The sequence below is a fragment of the Aquarana catesbeiana genome, linkage group LG02 (genome assembly GCF_042186555.1).
Source record: "Aquarana catesbeiana isolate 2022-GZ linkage group LG02, ASM4218655v1, whole genome shotgun sequence".
In the NCBI taxonomy this organism is placed as follows: domain Eukaryota; kingdom Metazoa; phylum Chordata; class Amphibia; order Anura; family Ranidae; genus Aquarana; species Aquarana catesbeiana.
The window spans coordinates 771,094,761-771,117,883 of NC_133325.1; the positions used below are offsets into that span (position 1 = coordinate 771,094,761).

General features: G+C 43.6%; 1 protein-coding gene across 2 annotated transcripts in view; it reads right to left on the minus strand.

Moving 5' to 3' along the window:
• Positions 1 to 23,123, minus strand: part of LOC141129345 (uncharacterized) — a 67,140-nt gene that overhangs the window by 12,019 nt on the left and 31,998 nt on the right. Inside the window, exons 2-5 of one of the 2 annotated variants that reach the window (XM_073617318.1) lie at positions 20,151 to 20,489; positions 12,867 to 13,064; positions 11,389 to 11,610; positions 7,970 to 8,044 (exon numbers count right to left, since the gene is read on the minus strand). In XM_073617318.1, coding sequence (XP_073473419.1) covers positions 7,970 to 8,044; positions 11,389 to 11,610; positions 12,867 to 13,064; positions 20,151 to 20,489 — 834 coding nt within the window. The remainder of the gene's footprint in view (positions 1 to 7,969; positions 8,045 to 11,388; positions 11,611 to 12,866; positions 13,065 to 20,150; positions 20,490 to 23,123) is intronic. The other variant, XM_073617319.1, reaches the window with a different exon arrangement.

Genomic DNA, 23,123 nt, shown 5'->3' on the forward strand with positions numbered 1-23,123 from the left:
CATCCTGTGTGCACAGCATACACAGGAATGTGAAATTGGTGACATGCAACATGCAATGAGTGGTGCTCTTGGATAAAAAATATGAACCACCGAGTATATCTGCTTACCAAAAATCAGGGATAAGTGAGCATACAACTACCACCAAAATGCAGAAATCGCACCAAGTGCACAAACATATGAAGCAGCTTACCAAATGGTAAACTAGTGTGCGCACACTCAGCACAGCTGAAGGCTTGATATCTCAGCGTGACACAGGATTGACTTATGTGAGCCTATAGGAATTTCTGCTTACCAGAAGGTCGATTGGAAGAAACCACAAGCAGAAATCCTGGCGGAATTAGCGTGATCCCGTCCTGGCAGACTCGTCACGGGAGAGATGAACCAATCACTGATAAAAGCATCCAGGGGCCCCAGATTAGGTTCCCACAGATTAATCACAAGCCCAAGGCCTTAGTAATATGCCAGGGGGAAAAGGGATGGACACGTACAAGAAGGGCAAGAGAGCAGAGAAGCGGCAGGTGTCCCAGCTGGAAGGACTTCAGGCGTATGGAGTAATGAACTCCAGCCAAATACCTGACCAAAAAACAGATGGAGTCTTGATGTGCACTGCAGTAGGTTCCTGTATATGGTTCTAAGCCTCTGCCTGGTATCCCATGCACTGTGTAATCCTCTCACCTCCACAGCATCCCCAGTTCAGATTTACGCCCCTTGATGCATATTTCACAACCCACTCTTACCCCCCGGGATTAGATATTAGAGCCTTCCAATGGTGGCTAAATAAAGGCCTCTTCAGAACCCTTTAACGTATAGTTTTTGTATTAACAAATTGGAGATGCCTCTTTTGGAGAGATTCGGGTTCTACCAAATTTCGCATTTCTTGCACTCAATTTGGGCCAACAAACCAGAGTCTCCTAAGTTCACTATTTATGAACAGTGGTGTTCTAGGATCACGGACCAGAGAGGAGGTATTTCCATGATCTATTCTGCTCTAGCTGACTCCAAGAATAAAGCTCCCTATATGCTAAACTGGGAAAATGACCTGGAGATGGACTGGGACCTAGAAGCCTGGCATCATTGCGTCTTTCACTCGTTTAAGGGGGATCAATAATGCCGCCTTGATCAAAGCTAACTTGAAAGTTATCTCCCGCTGGTATCTGGTACCAACCCGCCTTACTAGACTATACCCCAATACCTCTCATTTATGCTTCCGAGGCTGTGGACACACGGGCTCCCTGCTCCATACTCTTTGGTCATGTCCCAGACTCCAGGGTTTTTGGAACAAGATATTTCATTTGATTCGTAAAATAATGGAGACTGCACTCTCTCAATTCCCTCAGGTAGCTCTCCTCAACCAACGGATAGATAAAATTCCCAAATGTTCTCAAGCACTGATCTTTTTTATCCTATTAGGAGCCAAAATTACAGTTTTATAGTACTAAATAGAACTCGCGCTGGATGGAATAGTGAATAACAAATAAAATAATAAACCGCAACAGCTATTACAAAGGTGCTTGAACCTTAAAACGAATACATAAATTAACAGCGCTAGCAGACTATAAAACATCAACGTGATTATGTGCTAGTAAATTATTGACCGTGACAATATTAAGTTCTATACATATATAATGAATAAAGTGCTCAGTGCTCCAAATGCAAATTCTAGTGCTTTGTGGTTCAAGATAGGATTTTTCAAGTGCCACACTCCCCTCTTGTGACCCCACTCACCAGAGTTAATGGACCCTCAGCTTTGCAGTCTAGGGGTCAATAGGGCTGTGATCTAAAAAGATCTGATGAAGAAGAAGCTTCCATGCAGATATTCATGTGGATGGACCGAAGTAGATCATTCATAATGGAAAAAATTGTATTTTATTTTCTTTATTTTTATTATTTACTTTCTTTATGTAAGCAATGAACTCATATAGAATTAATGAATCATAATTTTTTTTGTTTTTCCTTTTCATGAATTTTAAAAGAATGAATTTCTGTACGTTATTTTTAAAGTATTTGTATTTTGGCAATCAAGTTTTTTGTTATCACTTGGCAATAACAGGAAGTGATGTTATCAAAAGTTGGTGTTTGATTACACCAGATGGTCTTTGTTTTTTTACTTTTGGCAAATTGGAGAGGAGGTGTCTGCTTCTTTGTATATAAGTTACACCATCCGAAACTGGAAATGATGTCCTTGATGACGCCCTGGAGGAGGGGCGAAACGCATCAACGTATTTCCAGTTTCACTAACCAGTGACGCAACTTCCGCTATCCATGAAACGCACGTCGTACAGCGGCGAACCCAAAACTTACTGATGCCCGTTTTACAGAGTTGTCTCGTGAGTGGTGTTTGTTTGATTGCCCGTTTGATTTAGTATCAGCAGTACTTCACTATCGGCTTTTTTATCTCTGTTTCCCATTACGAAATGATCTACTTCGGTCCATCCACATAAATACCTGCATGGAAGCTTCTTCTTCATCAGATCTTTTTAGATCACAGCCCTATTGACCCCTAGACGGCAAAGCTGAGGGTCCATTAACTCTGGTGAATGGGGTCACAAGAGGGGAGTGTGGCACTTGAAAAATCCTATCTTGAACCACGAAGCACTAGAATTTGCATCTGGAGTACTGAGCACTTTATTCATTATATATGTATAGAACTTGTTAATATTGTCAATAATTTACTAGCACATTATCACGTTGACGTTTTATATTCTGCTAGCGCTGTTAATTTATGTATTCAAAATTACACTTGCTCATGCATGGAAACTTCGGTCTCCGTCGCCTTGGCCAAAACGGAAAATTTCCTGGATAATGCCACAAGAAAAAACTGCTAGTACCCTCCTTAACACCAGGAAAAAATTTGACTCGATTTGGGCACCTTGGGCTCGCTATATGAAGGTCCCCCTCATTCCCTAATGGTCTTTCTTAACGAAGTACTTGCCGACATTTTTGCTTTCCCCACCGGTATTCTCTCTTCTCTCCCTCTCTTCTCCCTACTCTCACTCTGGCCTCTTCTGTTCCTTCCCCCAGTTATCTCTCTATATTCCTCCTTTTGTTCAGATGACTCCTAGGTTGAGCGATAGATAGTTACACACAAGATAAAATATTGATGTGGGGAATAGAAAACCATAAAACAAGAGGAGGAGAGATGGATATGCCTCCTCCCGATCTTAGCTTGTTCCCAATAGGAGAAGTTGGGTATGCAGTAGCCATGTCTAGCATCTCTCTCGGTCGCTTACAGAACCCCCCACGCACATGGTTCTTCTTATGCCGGTCATACACGGTTCGCATTTCGAAAGAATTTTCTTTCAAAAATCGTATGAAAGAATTTTCATATGAATTTTTCCCCATTAGTGGGCTACAACAACGGCCGATTTTCGCGCGGCAATCAAATTTGAGAAATCGGACATGTTGGAAATTTTTTGAAAAACGAACGATTTTCTAATCAATGATGGGAGAATTGTGCGAGAAATGTAATAAGAAAAGAAGATTCCCGCCCACAAAATTTCTTTTCTGTAGCAACATGAGGTGAAATTGAAGGCTTGGTCGGCCGAATTTCAAAAATCAATGGTCACATCATCGGATCACAAAAAAAACAAACTTTCTGATTTTGGAAAGAAAATTTGTTTGAAATTCAACCATGTATGGCCTGCTTTAGTGTTCGGTCTTATGTGCTCTTTAATTGCTGTAAAAGACAAGATTTTGACTCATCTGAATGTTTGTACATTTTTTTAATTCTGAAAAACCTTAATAAAAACCATTGAAACATAAAATTTTAATTTTCCCCCCAAAAAATTGCGTTTAAAAAACCGTTGCGCAAATACTGTGTGACATAAAAAATTTGCAATGATCGCCCTTTTATTTCGTAGAGTCTCTGCTAAAAATTATATATATATAAAATGTTTGGGGGTTCTAAATAATTTCCTAGCAAAAAATACGGATTTATACTTGTAAACAAAAAGTTCCAGAAATGGCTGTCACGTCAACACAGCCCGTACGCCCTGCAACGCGTCGCTCGATTCATGACGTCATCACTCCTCGCCGGATGTTTACGCTCTTCCCTGTTCTCCACCGAGTATTGTGACTTGTCACCGCTGCGGCCGGCCTCACATCTCAGCGGTACCTCTCCTCACACACAGGCAGAGCCCCCCGCCAGGAGTTGTCTTCGACTGATTTGAACCTTTGATGGATGATGTCCTTTCCAGCATTTGATTACCATTTTATGCCTATTGATGATCTTCAACATGTGAGTTTGATCATCATTATCTTTTTATGAATAAACCTTGTTTTTAGTCTACACCCAGAGGCGCCTCTCTCTTCTGTTTTTCCTTAGGATTGGAATGTGGTTTCGCTTCTTGATGAAGGCAGCCCTGCTTGTGGACCTACCATTACTTGGATCCTTGAACCCCTCATTTGTACATGACCCCTCATTTGTACATGACTGTGAGACCATTCCCCATATGTGCTAATGTGATACACAGTTTTTTCTTTTTCGGACATATACATGTGGACATTATTTATCCATTGAATGTATTATAAGATTGGAAAATTTCAGTCTGTTCCCCATCCCTTTGCTTTTATTGTTGTCATTATTGTTATCTCCAGTTCTCTGCGCCTTTACTTGTATCCAGAAATGGCCTTGTCTTCAAGTAGTTAAAGCGGAGCTCCACCCAAAAGTGGAACTTCCGCTTATCAGCCCCCTCCCCCTGAAAGGTGCCACCTTGGGGGGGGGGGGGGGGACTTGCTTTTGACAGGTACCCTTCCCCACTTCCGTAGGACCTCGCCGCGATGAGGTATGTCAGAAGTTTAGCCCCCCTCCTCCTTCTGCTGCCAGACCAGTAAGAGCGCAGCACAGTAGGAACCCGGCTCTGAAGCCGCAAGGTTTTCTTACCGGCAATGGCGGTGGCAGCACCCGACAGCCGAAGGAAACATTGGCTGGGGTGCCGACATAGCTGGATTCCAGGACAGGTAAGTGTTCTAATCTTAAAAGTCCGCAGCTACAGTATGTATAGCTGCTGACTTAATTTTTGGAGGGGGACGGAACTCCGGTTTAAGTGATGCTGGCATTTTTTATTGTCAATATTGATGTAATTTTTTTTCATCATTTTCAGTCTACATTATGATGGCCACATGTGACTGTATGATATCACTGTGGTTTCTAAACTTACTAGACATCACACCTATTTATTTAAAGCTGAACTCCAGGATATCAACCACTTTCTAAATGTATTGCATTAGTAGGAGTTAAGTCCAATGAGGTATATGCCACCTCAGACTTATCTCTAATTTACATTTTAACCAAACTCCGCTATCACTATACTTCTGGCGCTCTTATTCTGGACCTTCTGGTTTCAGCTTCTATAACTGTAGAGTTGTGTGCAGCTGTTCTGCCCACCCCCCCTCTCCTCTTGCCCAACCGCAGAGCGTGTTGTATTATGTGTATTATGTTCACAAAATACAAAGCCTTCTGTGAATGAACAGCAGAGGGGAGGGGCAGAGCAGCTGCTATGTGAGAAAGCAGAATCACTACTGTCAGAGCACCGGGTGTATTGCAATAGCTGTACTCCTAATGCTCAGCAAAACTGTCAGTTGTAAATAAAAAAAGATAAGTCCATGAGGGCGCACCTCTTTTGACATAACTGTATTAAAGAAGAAGTAAACCCTAATGGGTTTTACTTCCTCTTTTGCTCGCTGCAAAGCCTGCAAATAAAAAGCATAATTGGCTAGTATGCATCGCTTACTAGCCCATTATGTGCCACTTACCTGCAAAAGAATCCAGCGATGTCCCCTGTGTAGGCAGCATCCATCTTCTGGCCCCTCTTCCTTCCGTGCCGCGGACTCCGGCTCTGTGATTCGCCGGAGCCACGTGATGTCACTCCCACACATGCACACGGGAGCCGCGATTAACGGCACAGGCTAGGGAAGAAACGGCTCTTAGTTTCGTTTCTTCCCCGCGCATGCGCCGTTGGAATTTTCGGAGGACTACAAGTGAAATATCTTCTAAACAGCACATGTTTAGGAGATATTTCCACTACCTATAGGTAAGCCTTATTCTAGGCTTACCTATAGGTAGAAGTCCAAAAAGTGGGTTTACAACCACTTTAAACCAGCAGATCTTAGAAAGTGGCTGAATTCATGTTTAGCTTTAACATTTTAGTAATAAAGCATATCTAAACCCTACAAATCAAAGGTTTAGTTGGTCCCTTCTGACATATATGCAATTAAAATCTTTGAATATCAGTTCAGTTGGGAAAAAAACCCCACAACCTGTTGGTGCTGAATGAAAACCTTGTGAGCTGATAACTACCTGTGCTCTCTGCCTCTGCTTACTGTTATCAGTTACATTGTTCTTACTTAGCTCTGAGGTCTAGAAAACCACATCCCTCTATGTTATGGACAATAAAAGAAGGGTGAATGTGTGAATTAAAATGAGTGATTTCCTGACTTACAGCAACAGTGGGGTCCTGGGGTCCTATATGGTTTCTGTTGTCCTGCTAATCCCAATGTCATGAATCTGCAGTAATGAATGTTTCATGCCCTGACTGTCTGCTTACCCCTCTGCTCTGTGTATCAGCTTTAGGCACAGTGCTCAAACATCTGTGCATTTAAGTACTCATCTCCCAGCATGGCCCCACCGCAGCCTAACAGGAAACACTATTTAACCCAGCGCACTGCAAGCCAGCCTTGCCCTAACAACAATTGTGTGAAGGCTTCCGTGGGCGATTCTTGTCGTGTGCTTTACGTTTGGCTCCCGTGTACAGACTTTGGCTTGTTCTCCTGACCATCCCCGTCTGCTTGTTGCCCCGACCTATGGCTTGTCCTCCTGACTGTTCCTTGTTGCCCTGGACCGCTGCTTCCTCTCCATCCACCAGAGCCAGTCGTGAGCTGGGTGACCCTGAGGGCCGCAACCTGGAGTCAGCTGCAGCTAAGTCCATCCCTGGTGAAAACCTGCTTAGACTCCGTGCCCTGAGGAATCTTATGCTCTAACTCCCTGTCCAGGACCGTGGCTGCGACCCTATGTAGCTGCTTCTCAGAATCATTGACCCTCAGCAGTCATCTGTTGGGCCCACAACCTTCGCGGTGCGCTCCTAGTCACTTGGTCCCACAGGTGACCTGACACCTAGGGTGAGCGAAGAGCTGTATCCCTAGGACAGGATGTGTGCTACTGGCAGAATCTACAGGTGAAAATGAAGGGGGAAAAAAAAAGCCTAAAAGAAGAGAGCTATTGCAGACACCACATTTGAGAACTAGTAAGGTGCAATATATAGAATTTTTAGGTTTAAATATCCTTTAATACACTCAACTGTGACATGTGTTAACTGACCAAACGTGTTCTAATATGATTGCACGATCTACTAATTTTGGGTTGAATGATACAATCTGGATATATAGTACAATCAAAATGAAGAAAAACTAGTTCAAAGACGAGATCATCGTATAGAGAAGAAAGATGCTGCTCTAGGAAGAGTGTCTGGAAATGTGACTCTCCTCAGAATAGTAACAGCAAGTGCTGGCTAAGCATAGGTAATTGGATGAAGGGAAGATTCTGGACAGCCGCACTCAAAATCAAATGCCTTTTAAAAAAGGATTTAAAAATTTAAATTTAAAAAAAGGAGATAATGATCCAAAATGTACAAACCGCAACAAACAACGGATCACAGGAGCTGACGCGTTTCACACTTTCAAAAGTGCTTATGCATTTAACATCAAACTGCCTACATTTTATAGTCTGACTGTGAAATACCTGCGCAATCTAATTTAAAATTACCATCAACTATTGAGGGTCTATTTACATCGTGGAGTTGCGTTAATGTGCATTATGTAGTTTGGACTGCTGCAGTGCTATTCCTTTTCAATGGTACCTAAAATGCACCTTTCCTAATGCACATGCACAGCAGCGCAACCCACTGCAATGCCCCAATAACGCCCCTTTTGGTGTTTTAGTCAGCCCACTCAAATAAATGGGTATCACACTCACCTTTATCAAAATTCTCCAGGGTGGGTTCCTTCCCACTTAGTACAGATTTTTCAGGATATGCCTCTGGAGGTACACCTACCAAGATGAAAACATTTCTTTAAAGACCAAGTCATCTATAATAGTAACTGCAACCTTCAATTGAGTTTCTCTGCCTGTGTGATCATCAAACTGCTATCACGGATAGGGAGCAAGCGCTCTCCCACACACTGCTGCAGCCTTGGAGGCTTTACTGCCAGTCACCTTGGGGAAGTCAGGGTCAGTACAGGACCTCTGACACACCTATAAGTGTAGAAGGGTGAAGAAAACTACAGGGCTATTACTGAAAAAAGGCACCATGAACTGCTATAACAAGGACATCCTCAGTAAGTGCTAATGTCAAAAACGTTATGCATCTTAGCAGCCTGAAAAGTGTTACCTGGTGATAGGGTCTCTAAGGGGCCGTACATTGGGACCCAGGGATGGACTGGCCATCGGGACTACCGGGAGATTCCCGGTGTGCCGATGGCTCAGTCTTGGCCAGTTTCACTTTCAGCCGCATCTGCGGTGCGCGGCGATCTACCCGTCAACCGCCAACAGCTGGCGCCTGACAGGTAGATCGAGATTAGCCAGCATGCAGAGTAACGCAGGGAGCTTCTGTAGTAATAAGTTCTCTCTCGTGTCATCACGCTGTTCTCCGGGCGCGCCGCCCCCTCCTCTCTTCTCGTCTATACCAATTGGCTTGTAGGATCATCTGGTATAGACAAGAAGAGAGGAGAGGGCGGGGCCGCCGGACAACAGAGTGATGACATGAGAGAGAACTTATTACTACAGAAGCTCCCTGCGCTACTCTACATGCTGGCTAGTAAGACCCCACAATGTGCCCTGATGATGTGCTATGTGCCCCATCATGTGCCCCGATGTGCTATGTGCCCCATCATGTGCCCCGATGTGCTATGTGCCCCATCATGTGCCCCGATGTGCTATGTGCCCCATCATGTGCCTCGATGTGCTATGTGCCCCATCATGTTCCCCGATGTGCTATGTGTCCCATCATGTGCCCTGATGTGCTATGTGCCCCATCATGTGCCCTGATGTGCTATGTGCCCCATTATGTGCCCCGAGCCCCGATGTGCCCCATGCCCTGATGTGCCCCGATGTGCCACGTGCCCTAATGTGCCATGTAGCCTGATGTGCCCTAATGTGCTATGTGCCCCGTACCCTGATGTGCCATGTGCCACATGCCCTAATGTGCCATGTAGCCTGATGTGCCCTAATGTGCCCTATAATGTGCCCTGATGTGCCCCATCATGTGCCCTGATGTGCCATAATGTGCCCTGATGTGCCATGTGCCCCATGCCCTAATGTGCCATGTGGCCTGATGTGCCATGTGCCCCATAATGTGCCCTGATGTGCCATGTGCCCCATAATGTGCCCCATCATGTGCCCTGATGTGCCATGTGTCCCGTACCCTGATGTGCTATGTGCCCTGATGTACCATGTGGCCTGATGTTCCCCATGCCCTGATGTGCGATGTGCACCATAATGTGCCATGTGCCCTGATGTGCCATAATGTGCCCCGTGCCCTGATGTGCCATGTGGCCTGATGTGCCATAATGTGTCCTGATGTGCCCCGTGCCCTGATGTGCTATGTGCCCCGTGCCCTGATGTGCCACGTGCCCTGATGTGCTATGTGCCCTGATGCGCCCTGATGTGCCACGTGCCCTGATGTGCTATGTGCCCTGATGCGCCCTGATGTGCTATGTGCCCTGATGTGCTGTGCCCCGATGTCCTATGCCCTGATGTGCCTTGTGCCCTGATCTGCTTCGTCCTGATGCCCTGTGCCCCGGTGTGCTGTGCCTCAATGTCGTGTGCTCTGATGTTCTGTGCCCTGATGTGCTGTGTCCTGATGTGCTATACCCTGATGTACTGTGCCCTGATGTACTGTGCCCTATTAGCTGATGTGCTGGGCTCTGTACCCTGATGTGCTGTGCACTGTACCCTGATATCTTGTGCCCTGTATGCTGATGTGCTGAGCACTGTACCCTGATATGTTGTGCCCTCTACGCTGATGTGCTGGGCACTGTACCCTGATATGTTATGCCCTGTACGCTGATGTACTGGGCACTGTACCCTGATATGTTGTGCCCTGTACGCTGATGTACTGGGCTCTGTACCCTGATGTGCTGTACCCTGATGTGCCTTGTGCCCTGATGTGCTGGGCTCTGTACCCTGATGTGGCCTGATGTGCCTTGTGCCCTGATGTGCCTTGTGCCCTGATGTGCTGTGCCCTGATGTGCTGTGCCCTGATGTGCCTTGATGTGCTGGGCTCTGTACCCTGATGTACCGTGCCCTGATGTGTTGTGCCCTGGGCCGGTCTGGATGAAGTTCAGGGCCACATTTTTGTCCCAGTCCAGCCCTGCCGGGACCGAATATCAGGTGACATCAGCCGGTCAAATAGAGACTGGCGAAAGATTCGGCCAGTGTGTATGGCAGCCGGTCCAACAGAAGCAGGCTTCCGTCAAAGGGGCATGACTGAAAAAAAGGTCTGCTGATCAGCGCTCTCAACCAATGGCTTAGAGCACTGACCGGTGTGTTCTGATGGGGGGCAGTCCCCCGGCAGTCCACCTGTCAAAACACAATAGCTCAGTAGGGGAGATTGCGGCTGAGCTCTTCAGTTTTATTTCCTTCAGCTCTGATAGGTTAAACGGAAAAGAAAAAAAAAAATATTTTCTGGGGTCCCCCTGCTGGCACTCCTGGCCCCTCCTCTTCGTCGGGTGCCCCAACGCAAAGCGGATATCCCTGGGGGCACCCGTGCGGGCTCGCTCCCGAGTTCCACTGCTGAGTCTATTGACACAGACAGCAGGACTCGGCCTCGCTCCCCGCGTCACTGGATTTGATTGACAGCAGCGGGAGAGAAATCAATCTGCCCAATGAGAGAGACAGCAGCTGGAGCCGCTGGGCTCATGCACATCGCTGGATCGGACTCAGGTAAGAAAAAGGGGAGGTCTGGGGGGCAGCTGCAACACAGGTTTTCACTGTGAAAAACCTTGAGGCTTTACAACTACTTTAAGGGTGGAGTCAATGCTTCACTAGCAGAGCTACACTACTGTGTGTAGTAGTTTGGTTGTGCCTTGCATACTTGGCAGTAAACTGTAGTGAGGGAGTAGATTTCTGCACCGGCCTTCACCTTGAGGCAAAAATGCAGACATCCCCAGAAACATGCTTAGGTTTATGCACTTAATATTTGGCCTTCAGTAAGGTCACTTGCCAAAAGTTTAACACCATATTGGGCCGCAGTGTTTCCTGGGACAGACTGTGTATATATGTCAGCCTCTCACGTGGCGCTAACTCAGCAAATGCACTTTACAATGTCTAACTTTCTTGTAATGTGTACAACTGACTGGGACAACCAAACAGGAGTATCACCCCGGTGTACCTACTGAGCGTTATGGTGCAAATTATTCTGTGGTCAGCAGGTAATGAAGACACGATGTACATCAGTGTGCTTGTCACCGTGGTTGTATTTCCAGTTGTGTTCACGTTGTCTTCCCGACTCACAGGCTGTCCTTCATTGCTCCAGGTGATCAAGAATTTCTTATGGCCAGAGGCACTGCATTCGATGAAAAACTTATCTGCATCTTCTGCTGGATTGTTTTGATTCTCTAATATGATAAGATAATAAAAGAAAAAAAATACAAATTTATCAAAAGCAGATCACCACTATACATCAATATTTTAAGAATTTAAAAAAAATGTGTTTGGTAGTACATCATAAAGAATTAAAGCAACTATAGTATTTCTGTTCTTTTAAATGCTAACAGGTAGAATTGTTTTGACATACGAGACTATGTGGAGTTGATTTACTAAAACTGGAGGTGCAAAATCTGGTGCAGCTGTGCATAGAAACCAATCAGCTTCTGACTTGTTCGTTCATTAAAACTTTGACAAAAAAAAAACAAAAACGTGGAAGCGGATTGGTTTCTAACTCTCCAGTTTATGTAAATAAACCCTTGTGAAGTGTCCCAGAAGGCTGCGGAGGAAGGAAGGGGGCCGAAAGTGGGAGCTGGTACCTGTCAGGTACCCCCCCCCCCCCCAAAAGGTGCCAAATGTGGCAGTAGAGAGGGGGGGGTTAGGAGGCAGACAAGCAGAGTTTCCCTTTTGGGCAGAGCTCTGCTTTAAATTTCTCTGGGACAGGACTCGGACATACCCAGACGGTCTTAGTGCTTCAAAAACATGCAGTGGATATCCCAGTGCAGTGGCAGCCGCTCCATTAGGGGCCCTGTTCCCCTAATCTACAACGCATGGATTTCAATTTTTTTTTTTTTTAAGCACGTGATTAGAGGCAGAGGCTCTAACTGGCTTTGAAAAAAGTGGGCTGGGGGGGGGTCAGCGTACTGCCCCCCCCGAGCCCACTCACTTGTGTGACATTAGCAAATTAATATTCGCCAATGTCTTCCTGTTTCTCCTCCGGGCCAATCAGGAAGCGGGTCCCGAGTCATGATTGACCAGGAGGAGAAGGGACCGCCAGGACTCAGCAGAAGACGCAAGGGGGGAAGCCGCGCCCCGCCAAGAAAATTGAGTACCAGCTGCCACTGCCCCAGTGGATAAATTACAAATTTACAGTCTCAAATATTTTACTGCTTTACATTACTTCTGCAAGTTTTATCTGTGTTATTCAACTCCCTGCACTGGCATATTCTGTTGAACTGCCGGTTTCCCTTAGTCAAGGTGTCGGCGCCAGCACCTGAGAGCTGATTGAATAATCGGCTCGGATGAGGACACAGCTGGATGCCTGGACAGGTAAGTGCCATAATATTAAAAGTCAGCAACTACAGTATTTTCTGAAGGAGCCTGGAGCTCCTCTTTAATGTGTGCAGATCAACCCAGACATGTCATATAAATGTACAGTACTACCCACCTTCACCGCTCTCCTTCTCCAACCAGAATTCACATGTTGGGTTGATACTTGGGTCAGAGTATTGACCTTTCACAGTGGAAACATCACCGATTTTCTTCTTAATAAGCTGGACAGACGTACGCGTCTGTATCTCCTGAGGATTCAAGTCTATTCTGAGGTTATTTCCTTTGCCACTGCACAACACTTCATTTGCAGGCTCTGAATAAAATAACATACAATATTTTAAGGAATCAAGAAAACCTATAGCCAGTATTGAATTTCAATATCTGCACTCAAAATTTGCACGTCTACGGGGACATCAGAACACACTCCAAATAGGCTGCACATGCTCATAAACGTTGCTTACTATGAAATGTTTAGAAACGCAACACCTGCAAGATGGCTGTCCTGGATGGCCTATAATAATGTACTGTTGTAATCCACTGTTGTCTTCAGAATGTAAATAGTACATTCAATGAGCCAGATTCACAAGATGTTGAGTTTTGCAAACTGCGCTCACATTTGGGATTGTAAATAAAGTGGGATTTAAGGAGTTATAAAAACAGGAGTTGTGCTGACTTCTTGTGATTGTTTTTTGTTGATTTGTAAGTTTAAAAATTAATTTTAAGAAGGAAAAATAGGATTTTTTTGGTCATACTTACCTGTATAATCCTAATCTTTGAGTACATCATGGGACACAGAGTTAGGCTAATATTCGTTACCTGCTGGGTTAGACTTCATCTCCAGGTGAATGGACACTGGTAGACCAAAGGTCTTTAGACAGGAAGTGATCCCATATATAACCCCTCCCATACAGGAAGTACTTCAGTGCTTGCTACAAAACTGAATCCTCAAAAAGAGGGGAGGGACCTCTGTGTCCCATGATGTACTCAAAGAAAAGGATTTTACAGGCAAGTATGACGAAAAAATCCTATTTTCTTTTTCATACATCATGGGACACAGAGTTAGGCTAATAGTCATTACCTGCTGGGACGTCCTAGAGCAATAGTCTTGAGAGGAGGGAGACACCCTGCTAAACAATAGCCAACAATAGCCATCAGACCTTATACGGCAGCCCGCAGTACACTGCGGCTGAAAGCCGAATCCTTGGCTGCTCGAACATCCACTTGATAAAATTTTGTGAACGTATGCACTGAAGACCAGGTAGCAGCCTTACTAATCTGAGCCTCAGATACCAGATGGCGAAAGCCCAGGAGGTTCCTACACCCCTGGTAGAATGAGCTCTCACCCTAAAGGGAGTAGCTTTACGTTTCAGACCATAGGCGTGAATGACCAATTGACAGACCCAATTGGCAATGGAAGCTGCCTGCCCCTTCTTGATCCTCGGATCTCCACAGATCTAGACAAATAAACCTTGACTGCCCAGACAACGTCCAAAGAATGCAGTCGTCTCTCTTCCGCCGAACAAGGCTGAGAGAAAAAAGAAGGCAAAATAATGTTAATAATAAATAATGGAAAAAATAGTGGGGGAAACTGCGCTAAAAACCAAATACAAAATAAATACTGTGAAAAAGCAGCAATCCTCACAAAAACATCAATTGTGAAAAGCATAAAGAAAATAAGAGGTTGCGCTAATATTTAAAAACATAATAAATACTTAACAGTGAAGAAAGAATTCATATAAGGATTAAACTGTGCAAAACTCAGTGAAACAGATTGTACATAAAAGTCCAAAAATCAAAATGTCACTCAAGTGCTGTGAAGTCCATGAGAATAGAACATCAATAAAGTGTTGTAAAACGTCCAAATCACCAAAGAAAATTGGTAAAGATTGATGAAAAAAATCCAAGTGATATATAATAAAAAACTGTGTAAATGGAAGGGGTCCACCACCAGGTATTGAAGGGGTTACTCCTTACCAGAAGGCCATGACCCCCCACTACAGAGGATCACAGCAAGCAGAGATCTTTAAAGCCAAAATGGGGATTACCAGCGGTGTCCACTAGGGGTCATCTCGTCAGCAGCCACTCCAATGGCCCAAGGCGGGGATACCAAAAAATAAAAGGGGCTCACATAGTGTAAAACCACTTTACATTTTATTAAGAAAAATAAGGATATACACTTACAAAGTGTTGAATAAAAGACAGCCTTGAGTCCGGCTCCGTGGCCACCGGAGCACGGACAAACCCGTACAACTGGAAAACAGCTCGCTTGGGGGTGACGTCAGCGCGTCGTCTGGCTCCGCCCTACGCGTTTCGTGACATCATCACGTCTTCCAGGGGCACCAGTGCCCCGTGCCCCTGGAAGACGTGATGATGTCACGAAACGCGTAGGGCGGAGCCAGACGACGCGCTGACGTCACCCCCAAGCGAGCTGTTTTCCAGTTGTACGGGTTTGTCCGTGCTCCGGTGGCCACGGAGCCGGACTCAAGGCTGTCTTTTATTCAACACTTTGTAAGTGTATATCCTTATTTTTCTTAATAAAATGTAAAGTGGTTTTACACTATGTGAGCCCCTTTTATTTTTTGGTATCCCCGCCTTGGGCCATTGGAGTGGCTGCTGACGAGATGACCCCTAGTGGACACCGCTGGTAATCCCCATTTTGGCTTTAAAGATCTCTGCTTGCTGTGATCCTCTGTAGTGGGGGGTCATGGCCTTCTGGTAAGGAGTAACCCCTTCAATACCTGGTGGTGGACCCCTTCCATTTACACAGTTTTTTATTATATATCACTTGGATTTTTTTCATCAATCTTTACCAATTTTCTTTGGTGATTTGGACGTTTTACAACACTTTATTGATGTTCTATTCTCATGGACTTCACAGCACTTGAGTGACATTTTGATTTTTGGACTTTTATGTACAATCTGTTTCACTGAGTTTTGCACAGTTTAATCCTTATATGAATTCTTTCTTCACTGTTAAGTATTTATTATGTTTTTAAATATTAGCGCAACCTCTTATTTTCTTTAATAATAAATAATGATTTAAATGAAAGGCCGACACCACTTTCGGCAAAAAGGATGGAACAGGCTGTAACATGACCCTGTCGTGGTGAAGGATCAAGTAAGGTTCCCTGCATGAAAGGGCCGCCAACTACGACACCCTTCTATCCAAGGTGATGGCCATCAGGAAGGCTAGCTTGCGTGACAGCAAATCTAATGGAATTTCCTTAATAGGGTCAAATGGTTGTTTCTGTAACACAGACAGCACCAAGTTCAAGTCCCAAGGACACATAGGTGACCTAATGGGGGAAGCAAGCAAGTTACCCCCTGCATAAAGGTTCAGATCAGTGATTGGGAGGCTAAAGGCCTTTGGAAGAATACCGATAGGGCCGAAACTTGACCTCCGATTGTAGTCAAAGCCAATTTGATTTCCACAGCTGACTGTAGAAAAAAAAAGAGAGAATTCTCCCAATCACGTATTTCCGAGGATGCCATTTTTTGGCTTCACACCAAGCAATATAAGTCTTCCAGACCTTATGATAGATCTTCCTAGTGACATCTTTTATAGAATTCACTAGGGTAGACACCACTGGTCCCAAAATGCCACGGTCCTTTAACAACCTGGCTTCAATAGCCATGCCTTCAAATTTGGGGTGGAATATAGGACCTTGAGACAGAAGATCAGGGCAACTTGAAAGCGTCCATGGCCCGTCTATTGTCAGTCTCACAATCTCCGGGAACCAGGGCCTTTTGGGCCAGGCTGGTGCCACCAGAATGACTGGAACTTCCTCTCCCTGAATACTGCGCAACAAATGTGGAAGGAGAGGGATCGGAGGGAAAGCATAAACCAGGGAGTAATGGCTTCATGGAACTACCAGAGCATCTGCTCCGATTGCCAGAGGATCTCTTGTTTGGGACACAAACTGCTGTAGCTTGTTGTTGAACCTGTAGGTCGACCTCTGGCCATCCCCAACATTGGAAAATTTCCTAGAACACCCCTGGGGGTAGGGACCATTCCCCCAGGCAGATCTGCTGGTGGCTGAGATAATCTGCCTTCCAGTTCTCTACTCCCGGGATATGGACTGCCGATGCCGAATCGGCACATGTCCCTCTGCCCAGGCTAGTATGTGGGTCACCTCCTTCAGAGCTGAACAACTCCTGGTACCGCCTTGGTGGTTTATATAGGCCACCGCAGTGGCATTGTCGGACTGAACCCTGATAGGGCAGTCCTGACGCTCCACCATCCAGGAACATAGGGCCAGTCATACTGCCCGTAATTCCAGGACAATGATGGGCAAGATCTGTTCTTGACCATTTCCCCTGAGCTGTGAGCCCTTCTAGGGTCACTCGCCAGCCTGAGAGACTGACCTCTGAGTCAGTAATCTACAATTTACTGGGAGGAAGGATCTTCCCTTTCACAGGTTCTGATGCTGCAACCACCAGTTTAGGCTTAAGAGTGCTGAGGAGATAACATTGGATAATCCGGGGCTTGTCCTCTCCTGTTCCAAGCCAACAAGACGTCTTGTTGTAAAGGCCTGGAATGGAACTGGGCATAGGGCACCGCCTCGAAGGTGGATACCATCCTCCCTAGAAGACTTATACACAGAGCCGAATAGAGAGTTGTCTGGTGCCCCTTATCTGACGTACCTGATCCTTCAGGGCACAGATCCTTGCAGGTGGCAAGAATACTCTTACTTGGACAGTATCTAGGATCAGACCTAAATACTTTAGACTTTAAGCTGGTCTCAAGGTTGACTTTTGGGATTTATGATCCAGATAATATTAAGGGTCCTGTGGAGACCTATTTCCCTGAGCTGGGTGAGAACATTATTCTAGTGGTCACGCAGAGCTGGTGAGCAGGCTACTTACTCACTTGGGTGCGGAGCTGGATGCACATTGTGTGAAGAATTTTCACGTTTCCCTCTCCTACAGCTTATCATCTATACTAAGCACATATTGTTGTTGTCATTTTTCACCTATGGACTGAAATTTACAGATTCTGCTTTAGCCTTTTATTTTTAGCCTCTTTTCACTTGTAAATTCTGCAATAAAAAACTTTGCAATATCACTAGCGCTGCATCTATTTTCATATATAATACTAGAGAAGAGCTTGGGTTTGGTACTTAACTTGTGTTCGACCCAGATCCAAATGGAAGCTAGTTGTCATTTTCGTCCAATCACCTGTGGCCAGCGCATTCCCCCGCAAGGGGGCAGGGATGTCTGCAACATCATTGACCTACTAAAGACACATATTAGGTCAATGATGTCATGACCTAATATTTTTGTGGACTATACTGCTTCAGAAGTAGTTCTGGCCAGCTCAGTTGTTTGTTTTAAAAAGAGCAGGATACCCTATTAAATGCATAGAATATAACTGGATATCAACATTTATAGGCAATAACACCATAGATTTCTGATTCAAGGAATATCCAAATTCCTTCATGAATTCCTTTTCCTCATGAGGAGCTCATGAAGGAATTTTCTTTTCCCCTGAATGAGGAAACTGGACCATGCTTTATAGAGATTTTTTTGCCTTCCTCTGGTTCAACTGTAGGTATAGGTTTCTAAATAAGGTTTTTCACATTTTTTTACAGAGTGTCCACTTGCCGGGCTCCCTCCCGCATTTTGCTGAAGCGTTAGTTGTTCATCAGTGAATACGCCGAGGGTTCGGAGGCATCCGAAGACATCCCTGTCCCCGCAGAGGGCTCAATCTACTTGTGTGTCTGACTCTGCTCTTAAGGGTGTCTACCAGCTCTGGTAAGGGTTCCCAATTATAGAGTTTATTCTGTCAGATTGAGTCCCGTCTTCCTCTCTCCATTTAAAACTTTATCCTCAGTGAATGGTGATGGATATTGGAATACACAACCCTGAAGGACTTTGCTCTTCATTCATATTCATCTCTCCACACACCAATTAAGTTATGCACTTTTCACTGTTTGATTTCAACTGTGCACATGGACATTTATTTGAATGATCATCATTGCAATATTTGTTATCCTCAGTTTGTGTCACTTTATGATTCTTTATTTCCAGCGCTACTTACTTTTATATTATTTACTTTCACCATAGGGATATTTGATGGTTTTTGCTGCAGCTTTTTTTTTTTTTTTTTTGTTTTCCTAGCGCGGTATTCTTTTTATTTTTACACCACACTTTTCACATATTTGTAAAGACATTTTTAAACCATATAGAATTTTCCTTTCACTTTACAATTATGTGCCACTTTGTGTTGGTCTATCAGATAAAATCCCAATAAAATACATTTACATTTTTAGCTGTGACATGACAAAATGTGGAAAATATCGAGGGGGAAATTTTCAAGGCACTGTAAAATAAACAGGAATTGATTTTTAGCATGACTGGGTTATTGATAGGGATGCACCAATACCGTTTTTTAAATTGGCGAGTACGAGTACCAATACTTTGTGGTGCTATATGCATTTTCCATACAAAATGAATGGACACAAATCACACTGCAAAGTAATCACATGCGATTTAAACAGGAATGCAGTGCGATCCTGTCCGAATTGCATGCGATTTTCCCCACCACTCCTGTGTGTGTGAGCCCAATAAAGAAAGCGAAGCGCCATGTAGTTCAGCAATAGGCAGTTTATTAAAATGTTCTAACAACTCACAAAGTAAATATCTAGTCAAATCCATATCTGCAGTTTCCCGGTCCCGCTGATGATGGCAAACCCCGACCAATGGAGGTGCTCACCCGGCTGGAGGAGAAGCTCAGGAGCTCCTGTGGGTAGAAGGCGGAAGTGATGTCAGCTTGGGGGGTGGACCGCTGGACATCGCCTCCAGGCCTGTGAGTACCTCCAGTGGCCGTGGTTTGCTACCATCAGCGGGACCGGGACACTGCAGATATGGATTTGATAAATACTTTGGGAGTTGTTATAAGATTTGAATACATTGTCTATTGCTGCACTATGTGCCGTTTTAACTTTTACTGGGTTCAGACACACACAGGTGGGGTGGGGGAAATCGCATGCAATTCGGACAGGAATCGCACAGAATTCCTGTTCAAATCGCATTCGATTCTTTGCAGTGCAATTTGCGCACATTCATTTTGCATGGGTGCAAACCACACCGCAAATATCGGTTTCAGTATCAGGAGCATTTTCATGAGTACTCGTGTAAATACTCGGTATTGGTTCATCCGTGGTTAATGAAGTAAATCTTTACTCTATTTATTGAGTAAAGTTTCTCAACTGCTTTGGTGATCAGACTTGCTGCTCCCTATAGGCCTAATTTTTTATACAGAAACATTTAAAGCTGTACTAACATATTGTAGACACACATCTCTGTTCATGTCTGCAGTCCTGCACCACCGAAGAACCTAATGGATGTGGATGCAGATCACAACAGCAAATGCAACTACGCGCCAAATGTGACTTACTGAGATCCGTCAGGCAAACTTCTCCAGTAAAGGTGCCATTTAGATATGCATTAAACAAGCAGCTGTAGCAAGCTTCATCTTCCTCTTCCAGCTTTGTAATAGTTATAGAGGATTTTGCTGGTGTGGATTCCAGAACGGTGATGTGTTTCTCAAACTGTTCGATGATGTTTGTCCTGTAATTCTCACTGTAGGTCACCATGTTCTGAGTGTCCTTCCCCCTCTTCTTCTGCCAGGTGACTTGTAGAATCTCCATATTAGCCCGGAACTCACATGTCAGAGTGACATTTCCTGACAGTTCTGCAGGGTTTGAGCTTGTACATATCACCCGGGGTGTTGATGCTGGAAATAAGGGTATAGAGTATTAGAAAACATTAAAAATTATACCATCGCATGAAGACAATACCATAAAAAATAAATAAATAAATAAATATGTAATTTCAAGCAAAACTGAAATATTAAGGTTTGTGCATTCACAGGCTTTATTATTATTTTTTTTAGGGACAGAGGTGGGGAGATCTCTGTATCCAAGTACCAGATGTGGTCTCACCATTCCTGTAGCACATTTCATTTCTTTGACACCGCAGAGAATGCAAATATCAGTATGCTACAACATAATAGCAACCAGATAGTTTAATGCAAAAAAATAAAAAATACATATTAGGTGAGATACAACACTCTTATCCTGATATCACAAGGGTGATTTTCCAGCAGCGATTCCTTGCAGTTACAAATGCGGGGAAACCCTCATGCAATTCGCAATAGTGTGAACCCAGCCTCAAACGTGTGCTACATCATTAAACTCTTTAGGATCACATAACATATTGCAGCATCTAGGGAGTGGACTTTAACCACTGCAATACCGGGCAATTTTACCCCCTTCCTGCCCAAGTCAATTTTCAGCTCTTTCACACTTTGAATGACAATGGCGCAGTCATGCAACACTGTACCCATATGAAATTATTTTTTTCCGCAAATAGATCTTTTTTTTGGTGGTATTTATTCACCACAGGCTTTTTTTTTGCTACATTTCTTTGGTTGAAATAACCCAAATCAGTGTATATTATTTAAAATGTTCTTTTTTTGTGCATGCTGGTCTCCATATCGAAAATAAAGAGGTTACTAAAGTTATGAAAATTCTTGAACGACTGAATAAAAATTTGGAAGTGATGTAAATGTTGTATTTTCGGACAAAAACTTTACTGATTAACCACTTGCCAACTGGGCAATTTCACCCCCTTCTTGCCCAGGCCAATTTTCAGCTTTCAGCGCTGTCACACTTGAAACTTCAATTGCGTGGTCATGGTACACTGTATTCAAACAAAACTTTTAAGAATTTTTTTTGAGACTGAGACAGAGACAGAGACAGAGACAGAGACAGAGACAGAGAGAGAGAGAGAGAGAGAGAGATGCATGGAATGCAAGCAGGGATCGCCCCCCTTAGGACTTTAAAGGCAAAATAGATTGAAGTATAAAGAGTAGATTATATAAAATGCACAAAAGTGCCAATTTTTTTAAATTGTAGAAAAAATATAGAAATACGAATGTAGATACTATTTACAATATACTTCTTCGTTTAAAATGCACATATCAAGTTATACAAAAAAAGATATGTCAACCCAGTGCTTTTCAACCTGCAGCCTATATCGTTAAAGGTCAAACGGATGAATTTACGCCACATATCCAAACATGTTTCGGAAATTAGTATGTGTGTTATTCCTTCATCAAGGGATTTTACAGTTGGGTGATCAATCTTTATAAAAAAGGTTCATAGAAATTAGAACATAACAAAACAAAGCAGAAACCAGAAGTTAGAACAGGCTGGCTGGAAAATCCACAGACACATGGGGTGGGCAGCTCCGAGTGCAGTGCCAAATGCTGATACACATTCACAAGAGGCGCCTGATTGAAGTCTGTATGTTTCACATGTATACACAAGACGCAGACCTCTGGGCAGCAGTTCCACAACTGACTACTATTTTGTATAACTTGATATGTGCATTTTAAACGAAGACGTATATTGTAAATTGTATCTACATTTGTATTTCTATATTTTTTCTACAATTTAGTAAAATTGTCACTTTTGTGCATTTTATATAATCTACTCTTTATACTTCAATCTATTTTGCCTTTAAAGTCCTAAGGGGCGACCCACTTTCTTCTCTATATTTAACTAAGGATGTTGGCAGTATTATATACATATTCAATGCTCACTGTACTATACATATACATATACACACACACACATACAAAGAAATATATAACAATGGGAACACTAAAAGCAATGGTATGAAGTGGTAGTGATGCCTATGAAGTCTTCCACACGGCCCTACGCGTTTGGGGACTATACAAGACGTCCCTTTATCAGGGAAAATTTGTGACGAAAAATCACACTATATAGTAGAGTCGAAATTAAAAAAAAGAGTATATCAGTGAATTGTTGCATAAATGTATTAGGCAGTTGCTTTACATCACAGAAAACATTCAGCATTGTAATCACATAAAGAGAAAACATACCCAGACATATCAACATTGGAATCTCACTGCCGAAGTCCTGGCGGTGACTGTGTCAAAAAACACCACCTCAAGGTCCAAAAAAGGAAGCCGAGATGTGTGGCTGGCCCCACCTTATCCACACTGGCCCACCCATGCAGCACCAAAGAAGCAGAACTCCCCGAGGAGGATAGTACCCCAGAATTGAATCTAAAAGGGTAATACACACACATATATATATATATATATATATATATATATATATATATATCTCTATATATATATATATCTCTCTCTATATATATATATATCTCTCTCTATATATATATATATATATATATATATATATATATCTCTATCTATCTATATATATATTATATACACACACACATAAATATATATATATACAGTATTTTTGAATATATATATATATAAAAACAATCATATGTTTCCACGATGCATCCTAAGGCCTATTGTCTAGAC